The sequence below is a fragment of the Schistocerca piceifrons genome, chromosome 2, assembly GCF_021461385.2.
Source record: "Schistocerca piceifrons isolate TAMUIC-IGC-003096 chromosome 2, iqSchPice1.1, whole genome shotgun sequence".
Lineage (NCBI taxonomy): Eukaryota > Metazoa > Arthropoda > Insecta > Orthoptera > Acrididae > Schistocerca > Schistocerca piceifrons.
In genome coordinates this window covers 442,240,224-442,267,254 of record NC_060139.1, presented here as the reverse complement: position 1 = coordinate 442,267,254, position 27,031 = coordinate 442,240,224, and the positions used below count along the sequence as shown (strand labels likewise).

The 27,031-nt window shown below is 44.0% G+C and overlaps 1 protein-coding gene across 1 annotated transcript in view; it reads right to left on the bottom strand.

The window, feature by feature from the left end:
- Nucleotides 1-27,031, bottom strand: part of LOC124775458 (probable multidrug resistance-associated protein lethal(2)03659) — a 263,350-nt gene that overhangs the window by 164,207 nt on the left and 72,112 nt on the right. Inside the window, exons 4-6 of the mRNA XM_047250291.1 lie at nucleotides 14,017-14,173; nucleotides 13,749-13,887; nucleotides 13,555-13,665 (exon numbers count right to left, since the gene is read on the bottom strand). Of these exons, the coding sequence (XP_047106247.1) occupies nucleotides 13,555-13,665; nucleotides 13,749-13,887; nucleotides 14,017-14,173 (407 nt within the window). The remainder of the gene's footprint in view (nucleotides 1-13,554; nucleotides 13,666-13,748; nucleotides 13,888-14,016; nucleotides 14,174-27,031) is intronic.

Genomic DNA, 27,031 nt, shown 5'->3' with positions numbered 1-27,031 from the left:
TCATACGCAGGTATGTGCTTGAATGCGAGGAGTTGATTCAAAATCCGATACTGCATTTCTAGCGGATAGCATGGCACTAGAGATCTAGAAAGCTATTGCGCAATTCTTACAGCCTCAATCAGCACATTATCCACTGTTTGTGATCCTCCTCGATCAAGCATCGTCTATATCGCAGTCGGTATATCACCGAACCTCTGACATGTCATAGAAAGAGAATGCTTTAAAATAATGGATAAGTATCTAGCCGAGGTGGCTTGAGGGGGTTGAAAATACCGATTTCATAACATGTTCCTTAGCAGAATAATTTTCTAAATTGGGAGCATCTGGTTTATAAACTATGTGTTTGTGGTTGGTTGGTTGGTTATTTGGGGGAAGAGACCAAACAGCGAGGTCATCGGTCTCATTGGATTAGGGAAGGACGGGGAAGGAAGTCGGCCGTGCCCTTTCAGAGGAACCATCCCGGCATTTGCCTAGAGCGATTCAGGGAAATCACGGAAAACCTAAATCAGGATGGCCGGACGCGGGATTGAACCGTCGTCCTCCCGAATGTGTGTTTGTGTTCTGAGATGTGTAAAGGAGATGACTATGTCCAGTGGTAAGCATGGCTTGGATTTGACATGGAATACTGTGATAGCAAAGGGAAGAGTATGTCAAGTGATAATTCCAGAGCCGTAAGCAGGGTGTATTTCGGATACTTCCCTCATTGTCGAAAGTCATTGAATTGTGAGATAGCGATCAAATATATATTTGTTCGATTTGGTAGGATAATTCTGTCTATGCGTGGCCTGTGGTGGGAATGATTCAAGTTTCCCACTAATGGTGGGGGGCCATCTGAATGGAGAGGGCTGTTGCAATTCGGGAATGTTTTTGATTTAACCATGTAATTGTCTAGACAACCCAATAGCGAATTAATATTTAGTATGTGTAGCTTTCGTGATCAAGTGGACATTTGACAAGATTGAATATGGATGTGTGTTATGTCATTATTCTGTTATCATGTAAATTGTTCGGTCGAGTGCTTCATCACATTTGACTTCTTATTTTGATGAGAGGAAGGCGATTGTGGTGTGCGCATCTAGCAGGTGGAAGACACGTTTGCCGGTTGTCTAGATATGAGAAAGACGTTGTTTGACTTTGTAAATTATAGGACGTGATTTGGAATCTGCTAAATGACGGAAATGTATATTCATGAGTGGAAATATCGGTTTAGACGTTAATGTGTTCACAGAGGCTATAAGTTTCTAAGTCGAATGTTAAGAACTATATAGATTTGTCTTTGGAGCTAATAGACATTTTTAAACTCATCTCTGTCGAACAGCAGGATCTAGTGAGCTGAACATTTTTCCCCTATCTTGTAGGTATAGGATACAGTTTGAATGTGTCTGTCGCTGGTTTCGAGTGGCATAATTTTTTTCCAAAACAGGATAACACGAGTTGTCAGTTTTGGTGGAGTTTCGCCGTTCTTGTGCAGTGCTATGCATATAGTTGTGTAATTAAAGCAGGATAAGTTGAGTTGCATAGTTAGTTTTTGCGATTTTAAGCCGTCCTTATGCGGCGCTATACATACAGTGATGTAATTAGGATCGATCTTTGTGATTAATTATGTAATTAGGATGCATATTTGGGTCAGTTTCCTGAGCAACATAAATAAAGTACTCTAACCTTTGTCTTCTGCATCTGGAGAGTTTCCATGCATGGGGGGGGGGTGGAGGGGGGGAGGGTGCTCTTAGGCTTTCCATCCAGTAGAATCAGGGTTCGAGTGGATGATAAGTTGGGCTTTTAACTTGCAGTGACTGTTTGTACATTGAATTATTTTCGGATGATGAAGCGTTGTGAGCGTGTTTGCCTGCATTATTTCGGTGATCTATGAGTAGTTTGCATGTCTACATGGTATGTACTGGATAACTTTGGGAATTTGCGAGGTGGGTTGTGTTGAGGGAGGAGACCAGACAGCGAGGTCATCGGTCTCATCGAATTAGGGAAGGATGGGGGAGGAAGTCGGCCGTGCCCTTTCAAAGGAACCATCCCGGTATATGCCTGGAGCGGTTTAGGGAAATCACGGAAAACCTAAATCAGGATGGGGTCGAACGAGGGGTTGAACCGTCGTCCTCCCGAGTGCGAGTCCAGTGTGCTAGCCATTGCGCGACTTTGTAATTTATGAGCTGTTTGCATCTCGGCACATCAGTCTAAGGTATTATTATTTAGGAGTAGTTTTGAGGTCTGTAAACCATATATTGTGACTCTAAGCATGTTAGGGTGAGCATTTTGCATCGGCGTAATAAATAAATTAGAGGCAATCCGCAGTTAAATAAACTGTTCCAAAAAAAAATAAAGTACACTCCCTCCTCTCTTCAGCAGCCCAGAACAGGCTGATTCCTTTTTTCACACCAATTCTCCTTCCCTCCAGACCTCTGGCATAGCGTAATAAAATAGGTGAGATCTGTAATTCGATGTATGCAGAAAATGTGGTTAAATGACCTTGAAAAGTAGTTGAAACTAAGATATTTGGAAGCGTAGCAAACACCTTTTCATGCCTATATGAATGAGCAACCTCTAGTGGAGGCAACACCATACTAATCCCCCTCAGCAAAATTCATGCACATTTTCCAAGAGGATAGCAAACACATTTGATGGTGGTAGTGGCTCTAATGGTTGAAATAAAGACTTATGTCCAGAGCTGAACGAGTGCATGTAATACAGCTATCAAAACACTGAGAAAGGGATATCTAAGCCTCTTGTGGTGGTAACACAACACTAATGCTGTAGGTAGATAATAAATTTAAACAAATTTAAAGAAATTTACACAAATTTAAAGAAATTTATAAGAATTTAAACAAATTTATAGAAATTATATTCGAATTGAATGGATACACCATACTAACTCCCATTAGGTACTAGAGCAAATTTTGTGAACAGAGTTGATGGTTGTAGTGCCTCTAATTGTTTAAATAAGGACTTATGTCCAGTGCATGTAATACAGCTATCGATATCTCAGCCTACTGTGGTGGTAACAGGGAACTAATGTTTAGGTTTATAATAATAATAAATAAATTTAAACAAATTTAAAGAAATTCAAACAAATTTATAGAAATTGAATTGGATGTAAGCTCTTAGAGCAAAATTGAGGAACATTTTCGAAGAGGATGACGAACGCACTTGACGGTGGTACTGATTCTAGTTGTTTAATAAAGACTTACGTACAGTTCGTAGGAAGAGGTGAGTTAGGTTAGTGGAGGTAGCACAACTGCCCTTTCTTTGGCACCATTTTCTTACGTTAGTAGAGGTAGCCCAATTGACCTAACTTACAGCCAAAATTCAAACTTCCCGCGAGTTCATAGGACAACGTGGTGGCGCCAGTTCCTAGGACGAGGTGACTTAGGTTAGTGGTGGTAGTCCAACTACCCTACCTTACGCCATTTTTGGATAACGGTACTCACGTCATCAGCTGACGCCACATGACATCACGTACTTGCGTCACGGTCGCCATATTGGATAACGGTACTTAGGGGAGACGCCGGCCCTCCGCCATCTTGGATAACGGTACTTCGGGGCCACGTCCTTGTTACACCACTAGTGAAGACAACTCCGTTTTCCATGCTCTGTGACGATATTCTTACTTTCCCAGGCAGCCGACTTGCGTAGTTGACTGTCTTTTAGCTTAGTGGCCGGCCCAGTGTAGGGGCCCCCAGATCTACAATGCCCATGTGTCTCCCACTGATAGGCCAACGGCCGTCAATCAGAGGTATATGAACAGGAAAGTGTTTTAGTTTGTTCCACACTATATCCCAAACTACTTCAACATCACCGTAATACTCACTCTGTGAAACTACAAACGGCAGTCGAGTGTCGAAGCTTACAGAATGTAGGTGTAAGCCTCTGGGACATGAGATTAATGTCAAGATTCTAAGAAGATGGTTCAAACGGATCTGAGCACTGTGGGACTTAACTTCTGAGGTCATCAGTCCCCTAGAACTTAGAACTAATTAAACCTAACTAACCTAAGGACATCACACACATCCATGCCCGAGGCAGGATTCGAACCTGCGACCGTAGCGGTCTTCTAAGAAGAGAACAACATGATACTTACTGTTTGCTAGGCTACGAGAAAGACCTTGGAAAGCTGGTCCCAGCGAACGGAACAAGGCGAGGTAGCAAACTTTGTCTATCACACTGAAAGCAGCTGAAGTTCAAGTTTTATAGTGGGACACATGATAAGGGGTGAATGTAACAAGATTTTATTCTGCCTAACCTTAATTTTCATACTACTCAATAGAGATCAAGCCAATGACAGTATGGCATTTCATTCGACACAAAGTGGCAAATCCAGAGACCTTTTGAAATACTCTGTCCGGCTGTTATTAACAGAGATATAGAGCAAATTAACACTCATAATTTTTCAGAGGCTACAGAAAACAGATTTAGTGACAAGGTCAGATAGTTACAAAGACATAGGATATCTCAGATGAAAGATAATGTTTACAACAATGAGTAACTGAAATTCCATATCAGCAGTGTTTGTCCCTCTCAAGCTATAGCGGTAATTAGTAAATACGCAATGTGGCCTGATAGCTGTGCATGTCGAAGTGCCGCTTCTGGAAAAGGGAGATGCGCTGGTCCCAGACCGAATCCACTCAGTAGATTAACGACGAATCTTGATGTGCCGGGCTGCCTGGATATAGGTTCTGTGCGGTTTCGCACGTTCCAGTAGGTGAATACTTGGGTGGTACCCAGTTAGTCGCTCAGTTAGACGTTTGGCAAACCTTGAGAAAATTTTAGTTCACTTTCACATGACTAACACGACACGCAGACAATTTGGGGTACACATATTGAACTAGTAGTTACAAATCCGTAAATATCGGTGCCGACCCTGGACCGAAGCAGGACGGAGGCAAAATAAGAGGCAGAAGAAGAAAATACGCAACTGTGACCGTAATTCTTATTATACAGGACGCTTACGTACGACTGAGGCAATGAATCCGGGGCTGTGTAGGAAGTAATACTCCCGTAAGCAGGCTGTACCGCCACTTTATCTTCGCATATTGTTCAGCCGGCAGTGAGAGAACTAGTCAATGCGCGTTGGGCAGGCTGATCCTGAAACACTCTTATAGGTGTAACAGACATTAGACTCCTGAGAATCCTCTTCAATTAGAGCCTCTGCATGATGTCAGAACAAACTGGTGATAGGTATGGAGATATTTTTGATAATAGGATTCGTGCTATCATTGAAAACACCTGGGTGTCATTCTCATAGTTTCTCTGGCAGTGTGTGATATTGCGTTGTACTGCATGAAAGCCGTAGGTCTGTTAATAGCCGTTACTTGTCTGCAAAACGGTTGCACAATTTTGTTCATAAAGCTAATAGAAGCTATGAGCTGCTGGGAAAAGATCAGTTCCGTAAATCGCGTAGTAGTGACTGCACACTATATTCTTGCTTTAAGATCACGCAGAGACCCTTCACGTAAATAATGAAGATTTTCGGAAATTCAACGCGATTCTTCTCTGTGTTTGTGTACTACGACAAAGTGAGGCATGGTCCGTCAAACAGAAAGAGCATTTCAGCCTTAACCTCCGCAAAACTCTCAAACTACAGTCTCGGTAGCACTACTGACGTAGAGCAACAGTACGTGTAATGGTCAATCTGAGCACTACACTGTGCACAGCCCTGTGGTCAAATGCTACTGACGCGTCATTCTCGATTGCTGATTGGAGCTACGATTTTCTCGGACTTCTCACCAAGGCTCCTCCTAACCCATCTGGTTTCCCCGTTGGCTAAACAGATATTCCAACTATCACGCATGGAGCGTCGAGACGGACCTTGATGCGCCGGCAACAGCCAGCCTGAGGTCTAGAACGACGCACACAGCTCTTGCGTCGTACGCGGAACACACCTGTACTACATTTAACGTAGCTATGACAGCAACATGCCCTAAGCTCACAATTTTGCCTACTACCAACTTCTATAGTAATTAGTGCTAACATATACAGGGTGGGGCAAATAAAAGCGGTCCAGGCGAATGGATACAATTTGATGTGAATTTGTGCGTGTAACCACACCATGTGCATGCCCTCCCATGTGTTCCATTACACACATTGGAACACATTTACACAATCATCACACCTGACAGAGTTGTTAACAAAGGTCAGCCTTGTCGCGGCCCTAGCTGGCCATCCAGGTCACCCGATCTTTCAGTGTCCGATTACCTTGTGTGGGGAGGGACAACAGCCCCACAGTCTTCAAGAATTGCAGCAGAACATTTCGGATAAGACCGCAGTAATTCCAGCTGTCCAGTTTCGACCCGCCTTCAGCAACTCGCTGACAGGGCCCAAAAGTGCTAAGAGACGAGTGGTGGTCACTTTTAACATCTACTACGGTCAGGTTAGTATCGTATTTTCTTTCCTCTGCTGTATTTCTTTGTAACTTCGAACTCTGTTCTCTGGGCCACTTTTATTTGCCCCGCCCTGCATTTATTCAATAAATCCAAGTTGACTAAAACGGCAATAATGAAAATTAAGCGCTATTCAATATTGGTGCACCATCATAAAGGACGAATGAAAACGTTGTTAAAAGGCAGTCTCATACACAGAGAATAAGCGTAGATGCAACAATCACGATCGCCGATCTAGGCAAGGTAGTAGTGGAGCTGGTTTTCCGCTGTCTTCCTCCAGCTTGCCATTACATGTGGAGGGTGTATCTGTGTCGTATGGATGGCTGTGATGAGTGCTTCTATAGTGTAGTGTTTGGTTTGTCTTGTTATGGATGAAAGAAAGCAAGAGGCTGTCGCCACAAAGCCTACTTCTCTCGAGGAGGATCAACGGGGCTGCCGAGCTTGAAGTCCCCACCCGACAGACGATCACCATCAACTGCACCGTTTGCTCTCACTTCAGGAGGCGCTGTGGAGAGGTTTGGAATGTAATCCAGGATATTGGCGTCAAGAATGGTGATCATGAACTTTACGCCACCATCTCTGCTTCCCTTGTCAGCCAAATACTACTAGTGAGAATTTCACCCACAACCAGGATTTGAACCAGCTTACCTCCGAATGGAGCGCCACCGCACGGGCATGCGTTAGCGACGTCGGCTACGCAGGTGGGTATACTGATGTGCGTATCTTTGTATATTTCCTTTGTGTAAAATATGTCAGGAGCAATTGTCATTCAGGTTCTTTGTTGTTAATCAGCGCTTCAAGAACCGCGTGAAGCGTCGTAATAACGCGTTGAGATGCTCACCTTTTGGCATATACAGGTGATTTTTTCCACCGTGTACAAACTCTATGGATCGATTGATGAGAGGATATGGAATAAAAAAATCTAATGGACTTATGTCCGGAAATGCGTGATTTCCGTGCTGGAAACCATTTATTCAATCATACTTTGTTACACAGTCTCCGGTCTAATACGCGGTGTACCATGCAGCCACAGTTACAATATGCATGGTTTCCTCCTAGAGGCTGATACTGTTCCTCATACTTCATGCCCTAGCACCCTCTCCTGCCATAGTAATTGGTAATGGTGTGTCCAATTCACTTCCCTTGCTGGTTCACCTTTTGGTGCATGTGACACAGCGTTGTACACAATGGTTCCGTATTCAAATCCAGAGCTTCCCGACATGGTGCTTACTTACTGAAAGGTAAAGGTCAACGGCCAGCAGACAGCAATGTTGTATCGGGAGACCTGTTACCGCCGACAACAATCACAGCAGTATGTCTGCAACAGTGTTTTGTCTGCGACGGGGTCGTTTCAGGAAACATGAAATTATGAAGGGTGTACCCGAAATGTTCGGACACCACGCTTGCAGGAAAACGTGATTAGCACTGTGGAAGGCGACTTCTGTGTCAGTACCAGGCAGTTGGTCCGCCAGTACAGGTAAGCCAGATGACCGTTTGGAACATTCTCCATGACAATTGTTAGTACCCTTATCACTTACAGCGTGTGCAGGGATTACTAACGACAGATTTTCCGCGTTGGGAGCAGTTACGTCACTGGTTTCTTCACAGATTAGGCCACCTTTACACGGAGTCTTCAATCTTCATAACAGTCATTTGTGGGATAGTATGCAGAGCCCCCATGGTATGGTGACAGCGAATCATCAGCATCGGTACAGCCGGAATGTGTGGGCCGGGATAACTGGTGACCTTAGTCTGGGACCAGTTTCCCTTCCACTGGAAGAAGTGTCATGGACGATTCGAAGGGTTACGTGGCTGCTACATGATGGTGCTCCAGCCACTTCACCGTTAACGTCCGGACGCGTCTCAGTCGTGTCTTCCCTGATCGATGGTTCCAACGAGGGGTCCATTTGCATGGCCTGCTCGTTCACCGGGTCTCAACCCGTGCGATTTCTGGTTATGGGTCACCTCAGAAGTATCGTGTATGCAGAGACCATGCCAGATGTGGAGACAATGGAGCAGCGTATTCCTGGTGCCTATGACACTGTTTGGATGCAGCCTGGCTGATGTAAACGCCTGAGACAGAACGTCACGTACACGCATGTGTTGAGGCACATGGAAACCATTTTCAGCACATGCGCTGTGGCTGCATAGCACAGTGCGTATTAGACCGCAGTCTCCGTAACAATGTATGATTGAATAAATGGTCTCTTGCATGGAAACCATGGATTTCCGGACATAGGTGCATTAGACCTATTTCGTTCCGAATCCTCTCATCGATCAATCCCTAAAGTTTGTATACAGTGGAAAAAACCACTTCGTTAACTATGTGTCAGTTATGTTCAATGGGCCATTTTTAACCTTAGCTAAGGTGATTCGATGACAGTGTGTTGTGTGAATACTGGGAACGTTCATGATATTATTTTGAAGACATGCTGATTGGATGTGTGTTTAGCGTCGACGCTCATATGCCTTGGGACTCTGTTTCTGAACGGTGTGCTCACAGTGACCTATCGCTGGATTTAGAAAATTCGCAATTGTTCGGTGTTAGACTTGATGTTATCTCGGACTCGGCTTTCTAGAAGGCACGCTGCTTCGCGGGTCTTAGGCGAAATCGCAAACGACATTCTGAGTTAGCGAAAGACTGTTTCTGACTTGTACGGCTGGGCTATGTGGCGACGTAACTGCACTTACAGTTATTTGAAAACAACGACCTCATCTCTCCCGTGGCTCATGCAGTTTTACTGTCTGTACCAGTGAACGTTCGCTTACATGAAAATTAAAGGTGGAGGGAGAAAGGAAAGGAAAGGGATACTGATGGAAGCTGCATCAGGGCATTACTTGGAATCGGCGGCGATGAGTGAATTGTGAACCAGACTCTGATTCGACCGGGGAATCCCGGTGCTTCAGTCACTGCACCTTCCGGAGGAAAGTGTTTATGGCAACAGGGCGGACTATGTCGGCACGCCTCACGGCCGACCCACGTTCCCACTGAGCGCCACGTGTCCGAAAGAACAGACACCGCGCATTCGTGTAATTGAACGTTCTCTCTTCCATTGGACATTAATTCAAACAAAACTGCAGTATTAATTCAAGAAGTTACATTATTTGTGCAAGCTTCAGCGTGTGGCAGTACATGTGAAGTAATTCAACTGAACTTGTTCATTCAAATCCTTAACAATGCTACATTAGAAATATTTGGGTTAAACGACTTAACGTCATTTATTCCACTTCCTTATGAGGGAAAATAATCTATTTTGTTAGTCGTACAAAATGTATCTTGCTGCCATAGTAATCATATTTTAATTATTTCCTATAACACGAAGTCTATCAAACTTAGGGCTGTTACCTCCTATTACAAAATGATTTCATTAACTTTTTCCAAATTTCCTCTGTCATAGCTGTTCCAACTATGTGCTGGAATTTTTTGATAATAGAATAGCCTGAGAATTGTACTGAGTAACGAAACCTGTAGGCAGTAGGCAAAATATAACAAATGCGACTGTAGACCTTATTTTAACTCTGTCATTCCTACAGGTGGGGCTCCAGAGTCTCATAACGTCTGTTATGCAGAGTGCAACAAGATCCGGTGCTTCCTTCGTCGGGGAATGTATTGAAGATTATGGGGTGTTTTAGGAGGGTAGTCTGAGAAGTTCACAGTCAGAAAATTAGTGAAAATAAGAATTTACGTTTTCAGAAACTTTTTATTTTCAGTACAATCCTCTGTAGCTATAGAAAGCAATCTCAGTGGCGGTTAGTGTTAATGTTGTAAGAGCGTTTGGACACAAGACCATTATCACACAATATATAAGAAAGCGGCGACTCAACTCCGAAATAATACCAAATGGTACCAGTTACGTGCTGAGCAGAGGTCTACTGTAGACCTCTACCCCTCAAGAGTAGACCTCTGTCCAGCAAGTGACCAGTACCATTTGGTATTACATTAAATGTATGCGCAATTGCGAAAATACATACAACCATCAGCTGTAGGACGGAACGACGACAGTGAAAATTTGTGCCAGCCGGGACTCGAAGCCGGATCTCCCGCTTATGGCAAGCGGGCGCTTTACCATTTGGCTATCTATTCACGACTCATGGCCAGACCCATATGTCGTCAACCATGAGTCTACAATCTGTATTCGTACATCCATTATGTATGTATGTACGAGGGGTATTCAGAAAGTAGGGAACGATTCCGTATGACGCCGCTAGGCACGCGCCGATCGCGTATTTTGGTATGTGCGTTTTCGGCAGCTCCGTCGGCATCCACCCGTGACAGCAGGAACATCTCTATGCGTCAGGTTTTTTCGATATTCGAATTGGAAATGTGCGCTGCAATCGAAAATCCCGCCAGTTGTGAGGTGCGGTCTGCGATACGTTTTTTTGTTGGGAAAAAACCTAAAACCTATAGAAATTTATCGTTAACTGTGCGAAGTGCACGGAAGCAACGTAATGAGTGAATGTTTCAGCTGTAAATGGTGCAATCGGTTTCAAAAATGGCCGAAACAACGTTCATGATGAAGAGAAGAGCGGACGCTCGAGCATTGTGACACGATCTTGTCGCTAAAGTTCAAATGGTTCAGATGGCTCTGAGCACTATGGGACTTAACATCTGAGGTCATCAGTCCCCTAGAACTTAGAACTAATAAACCTAACTAACCTAAGGACGTCACACACACCCATGCCCGAGGCAGGATTCGAACCTGCGACCGTAGCGGTCGCGCGGTTCCAGACTGAAGCGCCTAGAACCGCTCGGCCACACCGGCCGGCTTGTCGCTAAAGTCCATGAAATGATTCGTGAAAACCTTCGCTTAGCCGGCCGCTGGTGGCCGAGCGGTTCTGGGCGCTTCAGTCTGGAACCGCGCGACCGCTACGGTCGCTGGTTCGAATCCTGCCTCGGGCATGGATGTGTGTGATGTCCTTAGGTTAGTTAGGTTTAAGTAGTTCTAAGTTCTAGGGGACTGATGACCTGAGATGTTAAGTCCCATAGTGCTCAGAGCCATTTGAACCATTTGAACCTTCGCTTCACAATAACGGAGCTTTCGCTTTATTTTCCACAAGTTTCACGTACTTTGTTGTTTGAAACTGCCACTCAAAAGCTAGGCTACCACAAATTTTGTGCACGCTGGGTGCCCAAAAGGATTACAGAGCACCATGAAGAACAGCGAAAGGGGGCAACGTTGACGTTTCTGGGGGCCTACCACAAACATGGTGATTCATTACTGGAGGGGTAACCGGTGACGAGACTTGGGTGAAAGTCGCCAATTGCGAGACAAAATTACAGTCCATGGAGTGGGGGTACACAACGTCCCCCCAAAACCAATAAAATGTTTGTAAACCTTGTCAGCAAGGAAGTTGATGGCGACAGTGTTTTGGGATAGGCAAGTCGTGCTTCTTATTGACTTTCTCGAACGTGGAGCAACCATAAATTCTGCCCTGTACTGTCAAACTTTGCACAGCCTTAGAAGAGCAGTTCAAAACAAACGCCGAGGAAAGCTGACGTCCAAAATATTGTTTCTGCACGACAGTGCCCGAACTCACACGGCAAACCGCACAAAAGAAATCCTAAATTCATTCAAATGGAAAATTTTTACCCATCCACCCTAAAGCCTCGATCTTGCACCAAGCGACTTCCTCTTGTTTCCCAAGATGAAGAACTGGCTTGCAACGCAGCGCTTTGATGACGACGAGGAACTCTAGGCGGGCGTGACTTACTGGCTGAAGATTTTTTTACGACGAACTTATTTCAAACCTTGTACACCACTATGATAAGTGTCCCATTGTGTTTGGTAACTATGTCGAAAAGTGGTGTCAGTGGCTCTTTCAGATGTATCTAATGAAATATATTTCTTGTACTTGGTTTTTTTTTTAAATTCCAAAATGTTCCCTACTTTCTGAACAGCCCTCGTATGATATAGCCGTACAGGCGAGACATTTTACTTGAAAGTCACTTGGCCGGTGTCAGCGGATAAATACGACTCCGGGCAAGCGACATTCAAGTAAAATGTCTCGCCTGTACGAGAATACACATAACGGATGTACGATTATGCTCCCACACCCCATAGCGCAGATCCCTCAATATTCGCATTTTCAAGACACTTTCGCAAACAGGTTGAATGTTTCTGCAAAGCAGATTTCTTTTTTCGAATTTTTGGCATCCAGATCCGTTAGAAAAAATGTGTGTGAAATCTTATGGGACTTAACTGCTAAGGTCATCAGTTCCTAAGCTTACCCACCACTTAACCTAAATCATCCTAAAGACAAACACACACATCCGTGCCCGAAGGAGGACTCGAACATGCGTCGGGACCAGCCGCACAGTCCATGACTGCAGCGCCTTAGACCGCTCGGGTAATCCCACGCGCTAGATCCGTTAGAAAATTCTAATTATACTACCCTGTTATTTTTTTCACCTTTTTGAAAACAGTCAATTAGAAGAATTTCTCTCGCACCCCAAAACACGGATATCATGGCCGTTCCCTATGATGACATCATCTTCGTGTTCTTTTGACCTGAAGTCATCTGTTTGGATTTCTGTTTTGATTACGGTGTGCGGTGATGAATCCATATTACATCCATTACCACACAAAGACGTTGAAAATCACTTTTGGTCTTAGGAAAACCCGTCAAACAGTGTTCGGATATTCTCGTGTAAATTCGTTTCTGATCCGCTGTGAGGAAGCACGGCACCCGTTTTGCAAAAAGCTCGTGTGCAGTTCTTCATGCAAAATGTAGCCGACATGTTCTTTTGAAATCCCTTGACAGTTCCGCACACCTTGCTATGACGTTTTTCTTAGCTCGTATCGCGTAATTTTTCGATGATTTCGGACGCGATTACAGTTTTCGGACTGTTGCCTGTCACTACCGGATTGAATCAGTTGCAATTTTGCATGGTGCCTGTTGAAAGTTGTATCGAACTCTGAGGAAAAATCTGCGCAGCTAGTCTACGATCTGTGAGCTAGGCACGGAACTTTTCAGACCGTTCTCGTACAACACGTACTGCCATCAGCTGTTTGTTACACATACGGTACATTCAGTAGAGTGGCGTGATGTACCGAGTATTCTTCTAATCATCCTAATTTTGTACTACCATTCGACAACTAACGTTATCGGAAACTCTGCAGCACAGATTGTTGTGCTGTGGTAAGTCGGATGAGAAATTTGTACTTACTTCGATGCGCTGGACGGACACTCCCGCTTCCTTAACATGGGCTATAGCGAATGGGAACATGATGGCCAGTGACAAGTTGAGCACGCTGAAGTATTGAGCCATTGAGAATATCTGAAATGTAATAAGACGGCCATTGAAGACGGAGAAGTGCAAACGTGCAGAAAAAAAATGTGAAGAATGTAGAATATAGTCACCTGGTCGGGGCCGGCGATTTTTCCAGCCAGGAAGTAAGCGAGCAGCGTCACCAGCAGGGAGGAGCGCTCTATAAAGACGGCCGACGCGTGCAGGAAGCTCTTAAGGTAAGCTGTGTGCAGCAGCTTGTGGATTTCGGACCTGGAATTAACAGCAATTAATTTGCAGTGACTCAGAGACAGACACCATTCTGGAATACCTATTTTTACACTGCTCGATCTACCTTTTGACTATTATCTACCAGAATTCCTTATCTTGAGTCTGACTTACTTCCTGGCCATGGCCACGAGCTTGGCGAAGGGCTTCTCCCAGGCGTACATCTTGACCACCTGTATGCCCTGCACCAGCTCGTTCATCATCCTCATCCTCTCGTCAGTGCGGACGGCCACTCGCTTACGGAATCGCGCTGACAGTCTCCCCATGTACACTGTGAACAGAGAATGGTAATATTTTAACACGCCGTGAGCTGACTATATCAGCACTAGAAAACAAAGTTTATTCTGAGATAGTTATTTCGGTACTAACGAATATTTAGTATCGGTCTTCGTAATAACAGCAGCGAATCATAAACATGTAGTTTTCGGTCTCGGCACATGACAATTTCACTTAGACGCCACATTATTCATGGCAAATAATGGCAATATCTTAAGGTACACCGAAGTCTTACATTGTAAACGTCAACAGAAAACCACTTAATACCACTTAAGTGAAAAAAAGTAAGCGAAACGAGACGTTGGTGGAAGGAAAGCAAAAAATAGGGACTACACATTACCAAGATATTAATAAATTATGGGGGACTTTGACAGTACAAGTAAAAGTTGTCTCAGACAGAAAGCAGAGTTTAAATCAAATGATAAGGCGTTAGCTTAGTGTTGAAATTGATAAAATGTTTTAGTTATCTGGTTTACGAGTTATTTTGTGCCTTATTGGGAAGTTTCCAAAGTACAACATTTCGGCGTAAATATTTTAACACGCCGTGAGCTGACTATATCAGCACTAGAAAACAAAGTTTATTCTGAGATAGTTATTTCGGTACTAACGAATATTTAGTATCGGTCTTCGTAATAACAGCAGCGAATCATAAACATGTAGTTTTCGGTCTCGGCACATGACAATTTCACTTAGACGCCACATTATTCATGGCAAATAATGGCAATATCTTAAGGTACACCGAAGTCTTACATTGTAAACGTCAACAGAAAACCACTTAATACCACTTAAGTGAAAAAAAGTAAGCGAAACGAGACGTTGGTGGAAGGAAAGCAAAAAATAGGGACTACACATTACCAAGATATTAATAAATTATGGGGGACTTTGACAGTACAAGTAAAAGTTGTCTCAGACAGAAAGCAGAGTTTAAATCAAATGATAAGGCGTTAGCTTAGTGTTGAAATTGATAAAATGTTTTAGTTATCTGGTTTACGAGTTATTTTGTGCCTTATTGGGAAGTTTCCAAAGTACAACATTTCGGCGTAAATATTTTAACACGCCGTGAGCTGACTATATCAGCACTAGAAAACAAAGTTTATTCTGAGATAGTTATTTCGGTACTAACGAATATTTAGTATCGGTCTTCGTAATAACAGCAGCGAATCATAAACATGTAGTTTTCGGTCTCGGCACATGACAATTTCACTTAGACGCCACATTATTCATGGCAAATAATGGCAATATCTTAAGGTACACCGAAGTCTTACATTGTAAACGTCAACAGAAAACCACTTAATACCACTTAAGTGAAAAAAAGTAAGCGAAACGAGACGTTGGTGGAAGGAAAGCAAAAAATAGGGACTACACATTACCAAGATATTAATAAATTATGGGGGACTTTGACAGTACAAGTAAAAGTTGTCTCAGACAGAAAGCAGAGTTTAAATCAAATGATAAGGCGTTAGCTTAGTGTTGAAATTGATAAAATGTTTTAGTTATCTGGTTTACGAGTTATTTTGTGCCTTATTGGGAAGTTTCCAAAGCACAACATTTCGGCGTAAACCAAGGGATATCAATAAAGTAGTGTAACCAGTATAGCGTATATGAAAGTCTGTTACAGTCTGGTTTTAAGTACGAAAATTTTTCTGCGCTGGCAGTAAGCGATTATTAAACATCCCTCTCTAGCTGATGATTACCAGTATTTGCATAGAAGGGGTGGGGAAAAGCATAGAAAGAACTCAAACGCATGCTTGAACATAAATGTAGATTATATATGACGGTAGTATCTATTCCCGAAAGAACAGTTACCGTTGATGACCATGCAGCTTTGCTAGAATGAAATGATAATTAAGGGGACACCCTAGCTGCAAAGAGGCGTTGATATACTTCATTGGGGACATGTTGAAAATGTGTGCCGCGACCGGAACTCGAACCTGGGATCTCCTGCTCACATGGCAGACGCTCTATCCATTTGAGCCACCGAGGGCACAGAGGATAGTGCGCCTGCAGGGACTTATCCGTTGCACGCTCCCCGTGAGACCCACATTCCCAACATGTCCACACCACTACATTCGTAGTGCGCCTAATCGATGTTTGACCATCATACTCATTACTCGTGGCAGATTAATCTATCAATTCCCGTACGTGTTCGGGCATAGCGTGTGCGATTGCACAAGAAGGTCAACGGCCGGGAAGCCATATTTTAACTATGTATGATGGTAGTATCTATCCCGAAAGAACAGTTACCGTTGATGACCATGCAGCTTTGCTAGAATGAAATGATAATGAAATGGACACCCTAGCTGCAAAGAGGCGTTGATATACTTCATTGGGGACATGTTGAAAATGTGTGCCCCGACCGGGACTCGAAGGAGATCCCGGATTCGAGTCCCGGTCGCGGCACACATTTTCAACATGTCCCCAATGCAGTATATCAACGCCTATTTGCAGCTGGGGCGTCCATTTAATTATCATTTCATAAATGTAGATGCCGCTAAGTGTGCAGGTTGCGCTGCAGCACCTCACCACGAACGGCGCCTGTGCATCGTCCTCAGTACCATGCATGTCTCAGTCGTGGTCAGAACAGTGTTCTGGCAGTTTTGAGTGCACTATGTTGCAGCTCAGAGCATTCGAACGACTGAAAATTGTTGGTGCTCATATGGTGGGTATTTCCATAACTAAGGTAGCCACGGTGTTTTCGTGTGTCTAGAGACACCGTATCGAAGATCTATAGCAAAAGCGGAAAAACATCATACGCTGAGTCACTACGTGGACGAAAGTGTGTATTAAATGATCGTGATGGATGTTCGTTGAAGAGGATTGTAGCAAAAAGTAAGAGGGCGGCAGCTGCAAAAGACACTGCAGAACTGTATGTCGCACTTGCTTACCTTGTCAGCACCAGAACAACACAAAGCGAGGAGCTCCATAAAGTGGGAATTTATGGTGAGCTGGAACTACAAAATCACTCATAAGTGACGCAAATGCCCAAAATTGCAAAAATATGACTTCGAAGCCATAATACCTGTACAATGGAGCAATGAGTTAATATCATTTCGTCGAATGTGTCGTGTCTCACTATGTTTCCAACTTCTGGCCGAGTTTACATCCGCAGAGAAACCATGACAGGGGTTCGGCAACCATATCGCGTTATTCCGTGGGTCTGTCGGACTACTTCCTAGGATTATATGACCATTTTGGCTTATCAGGTCCATCCCATGGTACAATGTTTGCTTGCCAATGGTGATGCTGAGTCCAAGACGACAGGTTCCCTGTTCACACAGTTCGCGTCGGCCATGTCTCGTTTTGCGATCAGGGGGATGAATTGTCGCATCTCCCTGTCCTCCACAATCGCCCATCTCAATTTGATTGAATCTGACGGTCTACTTTGGGGAGGAGGATGCGTGATCGCTATCCAGTTCTACAATCGTTACCTGAGCTTCCACTGTTTTGCAGGAAGAGTGGTACAAAATACCCTTGAAAACCGTACAGTATTTATCCATTCTGAGACCACAAATTGTTATGAAGTGTACTACGCTCCTGGATACGCAGCCGCTGACACTAGGTAGGTACAAGGCAATGAGTATTCCGTATACAGGGAAAGATGAGGCAGCGGCCAGCCAGACGGGTGGGGCCGCTCGTGCGTTCGGTGTGGTCGTCGGGCGACCCACCGTCGGCGCGCCTCTTACAGCACACGAGTATTTTCTCGAGTCGACTGTGGCAGCATCACTCCCGCAATTTCATTGGTCTTCTTTTAAAACAGGCGACAGATGTTCGAGTCCTTCAGACCTTCGGCAGACTACGAGCGTACTTTCATCTCCTATTCCTGTTCTGTATCCATGCTTATCTGTCTGATAGCAGATCATGTTTCAGCCATACTTTTTCACTGTAAAGCATAGATTCGGTGATGTGATGACTACGCGCCACCCGCATACGATCACATGACAAATTACTTCACGTACACTGACGGAAAAAAATCGCAACGCCAAGAAGGTTGATAGGCGTGTTTCTACATCTCAGAGATAATGTCTATTCGAATTTCATACCAGTCGCATAAGAAAGGCGCTAGTAGCGCCATTATGAGGATGCGAATCAAGTTTGCTTTAAATACACGCGGTAACGGTTGTGAGCGTTACTTATCTTCGAGATAGGATGTGATGAGTTGATGTTAGTCAAGAATGCCTTTAAGGCGACAAAAACACTATTATCAACACCTCACTCAGTTTGAACAAGATCGTGTCACGGGGCTATGATAACTTGGATATTCCTTCTGCGATATTGCAAAAATCCTATTCAGAAATGTAACCACTGCACATGACTGCTGGCAACGATGGTCACGGGAATGTATGGTCGGAAGGAGATCGGGCTCCGGACGGTCATGTGTCACTACTGGGAGGGAAGACCATCGTGTTCTTCGTAGGACAGCAATTTGAGCAGCAATTGGCGCCACAGTGCACCGTTAAAAATCGGTTACTTCAAGGACAGCCCTGTAGCGTGCATTCCACTCAACAGAAACCCCCACCTGTCGCGACTTCAGTAGTGTCAAGTGAGAGCTCATTGGAGTGCAGGGTGGTTCAGATGGCTCTGAGCACTATGGGCTTAACTTCTCAGGTCATCAGTCGCCTAGAACTTAGAACTACTTAAACCTAACCAACCTAAGGACATCACACACATCCATGCCCGAGGCAGGACTCGAACCTGCGACCATACCGGTCGCGCGGTTCCAGACTGTAGCGCCTAGAACCGTTCGGCCACTCAGGCCGGCGGAGTGCAGGATGGAGCTCTGTTGTGTTTCCTGATGAAAGATAGTTCTGCCCCGGTACTAGTGATGGCCAGAGTGGTTAGACGGCCGTCAGTTGAGAGCCTGCAACCAACCTGTCTGCGGGCTAGATACACTCGACCCGCACCTAAAGTTATGGTCTGGTGTGTGATTTCGTCTGTCAGCAGGAGCACTCCCGTGCATCCTGACTGAAAAACTGTACCTCAGTCTGGTGCTAAAACCTGTCGTGCTCCCACTGATGAACAATAGTCCAGAGGGTGCTTTGAAACAGGATAACACGCGCCCACATACCGCTGTTGTAATCCAACATGCTCTATAGAGTCTCGACATATCTGCCTTCAATCCAGCACATATGGTACATCATCTGACAGCAACTCCAACGTCACCCAAAAACAGCGTTAACCGTCTCTGTATCGACCGGCCAACTGCAACAAGAATGGAATTCCATCCCACGAAATGACATCCGGCACCTGTACAACACAATGCATGCACGTTTGTTTTAATGGTTTCAACATTCTGGCGCTTACATCGGTTATTAATGTACCATAATTTCACATTTCCAATTGCTTATCTCTTCCTTACATTAAACTGTGACCTTACAATGTTCACTCCTTAAATATGTTACATAGACAGTTGTATTCTCGAAATTTCATTACTCTTCATTACTAATTTTTTGGCGTTGCGATTTTCTTCCGTCAGCATAATTTAGAGTCTGTAGTCTGATTTCATTTGTATTCAAAGCTAGATTTTTTCGTGCCGTGCGGTGTGATATACACCGAAGCGCCAAAGAAACTGGTATACGCATGCGTATTCAAATACTGAGATATGTAAACAGGCAAAATACGGCTCTGCAACGACTATATAAGACAGTAAGTGTCTGGCGCAGTCGTTAGATCGGTTACTGCTGCCTCAACGCCAGGTTATCAAGGTTCTAGGGAAACTGAACGTGGTGTTATAGTCGGAGGAAGAGCGAAGGGACACGGCATCTCCGAGGTAGCGATTAAGTGTAGATTTTCCTGTACGACCATTTCACGAATGTACCGTGAATATCAGGAATCTGGTAAAACATCTGATCTCCGACACCACCGCGGCCGGAAAAAGATCCTGCAAGAACGGGACCAACGACGACTGAAGAGAATCGTTCAACGTGACATAATTGCAACCCTTCTGCAAATTGCTGCAGATTTCAGTATTGAGCCATCAACAAGTGTCAGCGCGCGAACCATTCAGTGAAACATCATCGATATGGGATTTCGAAGCCGAAGGCCCACTCGTAAACCCTTGATGACTGCACGACACAAAGCTTTACGCCTCGCCTGGGCCCCTCAACATCGACGTTAGTACATTCGAAACTTCCTGGCAGATTAAAACTGTGTGCCGGACCGAGACTCGAACTCGGAACCTTTGCCTTTCGCGGGTAAATGCTCTACCATCTAAGCTACCCAAGCACGACTCATGCCCCGTCCTCACAGCTTTACTTCTGCCAGTACCTCGCCTCCTACCTTCCAAACTTTACAGAAGCTCTCCTGCGAACCTTGTAGAACTAGCACTCCTGAAAGAAAGGATATTGCGGAGACATGGCTTAGCCACAGCCTTGGGGATGTTTCCAGAATGAGATTTTCACTCTGCAGAGGAGTGTGCGCTGATATGAAACTTCCTGGCAGATTAAAACTGTGTGCCAGACCGAGACTCGAACTCGAACTCGAGTCTCGGTCCGGCACACAGCTTTAATCTGCCAGGAAGTTTCATATCAGCGCACACACCGTTGCAGAGTGAAAATCTCATTCTGGATTAGTACATTCGTCTGTTGATGGCTGTAAACATGTTGCCTGGTCGGTCGAGTCTCGTTTCAAATTGTATCGAGCGGATGGACGTGTACGGGTATGAAGACAACCTCACGAATTCCATGAACCCTGCATGTCAGCAGGGGACTGTTCAAGTCGGTGGGAGCTCTGTAATGGTGTGGGGCGTATACAATTGGAGATGGGGCCCCTGATACGTCTAGATACGACTGTGACAGGTGGCACACGTGTAAGCACCATGTCTGATCACCTGCATCCATTCGTGTCCATTGTGAATTCCGACAAACTTGGGCAATTCCAGCAGGACAATGCGACATCCCACACGCCCAGAATTTCTGCAGAGTGGCTCTAGGAACTCTCTTCTAAATTTAAACACTTCCACTGACCACCAAAATCTCCAGACATGAATATTATTGAGTATATCTGGGATGCCTTGCAACGTGCTGTTCAGAAGGGATCTCAACCCCCTCTTACTCTTAGCGATTTATGGTCAGCCCTGAAGGATTCATGGTGTCCCTCCTGCAGTACTTTAGACATTAATCGAGTCCACTCCACGTCGTGTTGTGGCACTTCTGCGTGCTCGCGAGGGCCCTAAAGACGATATTAGGCATGTGTACCAGTTTCTTTGGCTCTTCAGTATATTTCCTCGCATTGTCTTGCAATTTCACTCGGTCGCACATCACCCAAGTTATTGCTATTCAACCGCGAATTCTGCGTGTCTCCTCAACACAACGTAAAATGAAACGGTAATACGCGCACATTCAGCTACGGTGGAAATTTTTTCAACTATATCTTATAATAAAGGTATTCCAAGTCACTTCCTCTTCCGTCCCGCTGCAACTCTTCTAATAAATCACACCAGTGAACAAACAACAGTTTATCTTAACAACATAATTTAACTGATTTACGGGATCACCCCATCTGTTACCGCACCACGGAAGGGCGTGGCGTCGCTGTATAATCCCGCACGGCCAAGAGACACTGTGTCAATCCTCCCGAGCACTATTTACGTAGCGCCGTTGAGATCCTACATGGCACTGAGTATGGTCATCTTGAAGCTATCGAGTGCTGATTCGCATGTCAATCGTGGAAACGGAAACAACGTGAGCAGCAATATTGAGGAACGATAAAACGCAGTCTCGATAAACCACGATCAGGCCACTTCGAATCCCGACAGATGCTGGGAGATCTTTTTCCTTCGAACACGAGGCATAAACGATCTTCTCATGAATAACCGGCATTCAGATTGTGATTTCGGAGTGAGAATCGTGCTGAGTAATCTTTCACTACGTACAGAATGTACGTGGCGTTACTCCCATTCATTTGGTGCGATTGCGTTAAAATTCTAACAGTTTGCACATCTGAGAATATAGTACACTTCATACCAATTTGACATTATCTTGCTGAATGCCGTCTTCATGGTGCTCCGATTTTAATGCTCTGCAATATATTAATATTAGTAGTTCCGTATCCCAACAGAGTCCCTGTCAGTTACTGTCTTGGTGCTACAGGTAAATTATTATCATTTCATATCAATTTACCGAATTTACCGGAGAATCTCTGACCAGAAAAGCGATTCCTGTGAGAGGAAGCAGCCATAAGCTACACGCGTTTACAAGAGACTGGATATTTGATCTACTTGGCTCTTCTTCTTTTTATTTCTTCGGCGTTATTCTCCCCTGTGACAGGGTCAGTTAAAGATGGCCCGACACTAATCCACACTCGTCAGTTACTTTTTTCGCTGCAGCATCCCATTAATGTGCCGTCAGTCACCCAAAGGGAGGATAGTTGTGCACGATATATATCTGAGAATGGTACTTCTTTTGTATGTATTTGAAATATTTATGTATCTCAGGAACGGAGAACTAATAGAAACTTGAAAAGACGTGCGTGGGAAACTACATAAAAACCACTCTCATGTTCTGGGGGCGTACCGAATCGACGATCGTTAACCTAGTTCGTGAATTTGATGCTGCTATGGTGTTAAGCTACACATGTACGTAATTAATCAGTGGAGTTAACCGTGCATATCGGTCCCAGTTATAATGCTACAACACATTACTAGTTCGAATATCATAGCCCTTGGAAATCAGTATGTATTCCGAAATGAAGCAGCTTGCAAAACTCAGCTTGCGCTCCACAAATACGATACTCTACGAAGCAATTAAGCGTTAATAACGTGAGTTACATGATTTTTTTTATTTTTGGAACCTTTCACCCTTCGGTACTGCACAGAAAAGAAAGAGAAGATGTTCCTATGGGACTGACATGCGACTAGATTTGCAGTTTAGCAGAAAGAACGTGAAAGTCTTCCCGAACAGAGAATCAGAAGAAAATTTGGGTGTGCCTCTGCCAAGTGTGATAAGGCAATACTTAAGTTGTATTCATTGCAATCTTAGATTTTCGTAGATCACTTGTTCAATTTTGCACGGTTATTGACGAAGAGCCTCAGTCGGTACATTGTTATTAATTTTAAAATTTATTTCAGGAGAGCAAATACAAATTATTTAACTGACAATTAACTATCGATAGCTGTGAATTGTTTGTGAGCTATTGATAATGGGTCCTGGATTGACAGCAGTATAGGCGTTACACAATTTATGCGAGCACTGACTGAAATAAGCTTCGTAGTTCTCGTACATCTACACGGATACTCTGCAATCCACACTGAAGTGCCTTGCAAAGTGTTCATCAAACAAACTTCACAGTAATTCTCTATTATTCCTCCCCTGAACAGCGCGCGGAAAAGACGAACGCCTGGTCTCTCCCTGCGAGCTCTGATTTCCCTTTTCATTATGATGATCATTGCTTCCTATCTAGGTCGGCGTCAACAAAATGTTTTCGCATTCGGAGAAGACAGTTGGTGACTGAAATTTCTTGAGATTATCCTTCGGCAACGAGAAACGTCTTTGTTTTAATGATGTCCACCCCAAACCCTGTATCATGTCTGTGGTACTCTCACCACTATTTCTCAACAGTACGAAACGTGTTGCCCGTCTTTGAACTTTCTTCGTGTACACCGTTAACCTTATTTGGTAACGACCCCAGACCGTACAACAGTACTCCAAAAGAGGACTGGCAAGCATAGCCTGGGCAGTCTCTTTAATACACTGAAGAGCCAAACAAACTGATATAGGCATGCGTATTCAAAAACAGAGATATGTAAACAGGTAGAATACGGTGCTGCGGTCGGCAACACCTGTATAAGACAGCAAGTGTCTGGCGCAGTTGTTACATCGGTTACTGCTGCTACAATTGCAGGTTATCAAGATTTAAGTAAGTTTGAACTCACGAACGATGGGACACAGCATCTCCGAGATAGCGATGAAGTGGGGATTTTCCTATACGACCATTTCACGAGTGTACCGTTAATATCGGGAATCCGGTAAAACATCAAATCCCACCGTGAATATCAGGAATCGGGTAAAACATCAAATCTCCGACATCTCTGCGGCCGGAAGACCGGAACCAACGATGACCGAAGAGGATCGTTCAACGTGAATGAAGTGCAAACCTCCCGCAAATTGCTGCAGATTTCAATGCTGGGCCATCAACAAGTGTCAGCGCGCGAACCATTCAAGGAAACATCATCGATATTGGCTTACGAAGCAGAAGGCCCACTCGTGTACCCGCGATGACGGCAAGACACAAAGCCTTACGCTTCGCCTGGACACGTCAACACAGACATTCGACTGTTGACAACTGGAAACTTGTTGCCTGGTCGGACGAGTCTTGTTTGAAATTGTATCGAGTGGATGGATGTGTACAGGTATGGAGACAACCTCATGAATCCATGGACCCTGTATGATCATCTGTATCCTTTCTTGACCATTATGCATTCCGACAGACTTGGGCATTCCAACAGGAAAATGTAACACCCCATACGTCAAGAATTGCTATATAGTTGCTCCAGGAACATTCTTCTGAGTTTAAACACTACTGCTGGTGACCAAACTACCCAGATTTGAACATTATTGAGCATATCTGGGATGCCTTGCACCGTGCTGTTCAGAAGAGATCTCCACCCCTCGTACTCTTATGGATTTATGGACAGCCCTGCAAGATCCATGGTATCAGTCCCCTCCAGCAATACTTCAGACATTAGTCGAGTGCATGTCACGTCGTATTGTAGCACTTCTGCGTGCTCGCGGGTACTGGGCAGGTGTACCAGCTTCTTCGGCTCTTCAGTGTGCGAGGTAACATCCCAAAGACGTTCGGGCCCACGTGCGGATCCTCTTCGTCGAAATGTCTTGCTCAGACTAGTCTAGGGGTTGAACCGCACGTGTCGCATTACACGCCCTTTGGTTAAATTGTCTGGCTGATGCCAAGTTTGCGAAATACAAAGTTAATATATAATAACATAAGAATATCGGGAACTGAATTAATGACCCATAAATGATGTAGGCCACACAGTTGCGATTTGGTTAGAGTAATGTTTATTCAGAAAGCAAACTAATAGCGAATGTGGTCGTATTTAGAATTACTATTACACTCGAGTGCATATCCATCTAATACAGTTCGATCATTCACAATCTCATCGCGAAATACAAGTCCAATACTTCACCTCGTTATCTTCGCGAAAAGTTAGAGATCACGCCAGGCGTGCGGCTGCTCACCGTTCAGAGACTAAGTTCCGCGATACCACACAACGAGGAAGTTTCTAAGTCGTTTCACTTCCTAGCTACCTGAAGACCGACCGTCCGCCTTCGCTTCTCGACCAGCACTCTACCCTTTGGTGTCTAGACCAGAACTGTCCCTCTGCCCGTCCCCCGCCGCGTTCCAGGCGTGCCGAGCATCGTCGCTCAACTGACTCGGGCAGTTCCCTTTCCTGAAGCCGTCCATCTGATTGGCTACATTATTTTACATTTTAACATGTTTAAACAATCAAAGCTTGACCACTTTCACGTTCTAAGTAAAGTAACAATAATATACATTACATAATAAACGGTAATTTCTTTTAAATAAAACCAGTACAATTTCCTTCTTAACTTTGAATGTCACAGCCAATAGCCTTGCACCAATGTGCTTTCTGATAAATAAATAAAGACCAAAAGTAACTTTTATGCACTAAACTTTACAAGAAATATTCTACTACCTAATGATGAAATAAGGTGTCGTGATGTCATCGTTCAATGTGTTTTGTGTGAAGGAAATGATAATACGATGCTTAACTAAAAACATTGATACTTTAAACTTACTATATCTTTTAAACAAATAAAGTTACAGAGTTGATATTTACAACATTTGTCATTTTAATGATGCACTTCTACATAAAATATCGATCGTTAAGGTCGACCAAAGCGTTCAGATTTTAGCATTCAGGTCTTTGTTACAAAACTTGTTAATTTCACTTCAACAGTAAATCCTAAACTATTGTAGATATGACCAATATTCATGTTTTATTGGGATCACCATGAAAATTCAGGAAGGATGGTAGATTAAAATTACTGTGGCTTCATTCCCTGAATTACTACAGAATTAAATAATTTTCATAAATGTTCCCCTTTATGGCCGATATTAGGTCCGCGATATTTAAAACTGCTACGTCTTCCTGGCCACAAACGACCTCTACGGGGTTTCCCTATGACGTAGGTTTTTGTCCGTCTCACTCACACATTACAGCACGCCTGTGAATTTCCCTATCTCGTGGCGAATCTGCGCTCTTTGTGGTACACGGTCCTGGATGACTGTGTTCATCTTACAATTCCTGAACGTTGACTCTCTCAGCCATATATTTAAATGGGAAATAAATGCTCGTTAAGTCACAAGTGTAGATATGTTTCATCTTCTAAGTGTTCTGCCAATAAAACGCAGTCTTTGGTTCGCTTTCGCTGTAACACTTTCTGTGTCATCTTTACCATTTAAGTTGTTCGTAATTGTAAATCGCAGGTATATAGTTGAATTTACGCATTTATATTTCATTGTTTTTTCGTGTAACTGAATTTCGACAGATTTGTTTTAGCACTCATCTGGTTGACCTGACACTTTCCATTATTTACAGTCATTTGCCAATTTCCGTAGCATACAGATATCTTTTCTAAATCTTTTGAAATTTGTTTTAATCTTCCGATCACTAGGCGGCAAACGACAGCGTCATCTGCTGCTCAGATTGTCTCCTAAATCATTTATATAGATAAGGAACAGAAGAGGGCGTTTAATACCAGAATTCCAGAAATAACTTCCCTTTTAGTCGATGTCTTTCCGTCAGTTACTATGAACTGTGATCTCTCTGACAGGAAATCATGAATCCAGTCGCATAATTGAGACGATATTCCAT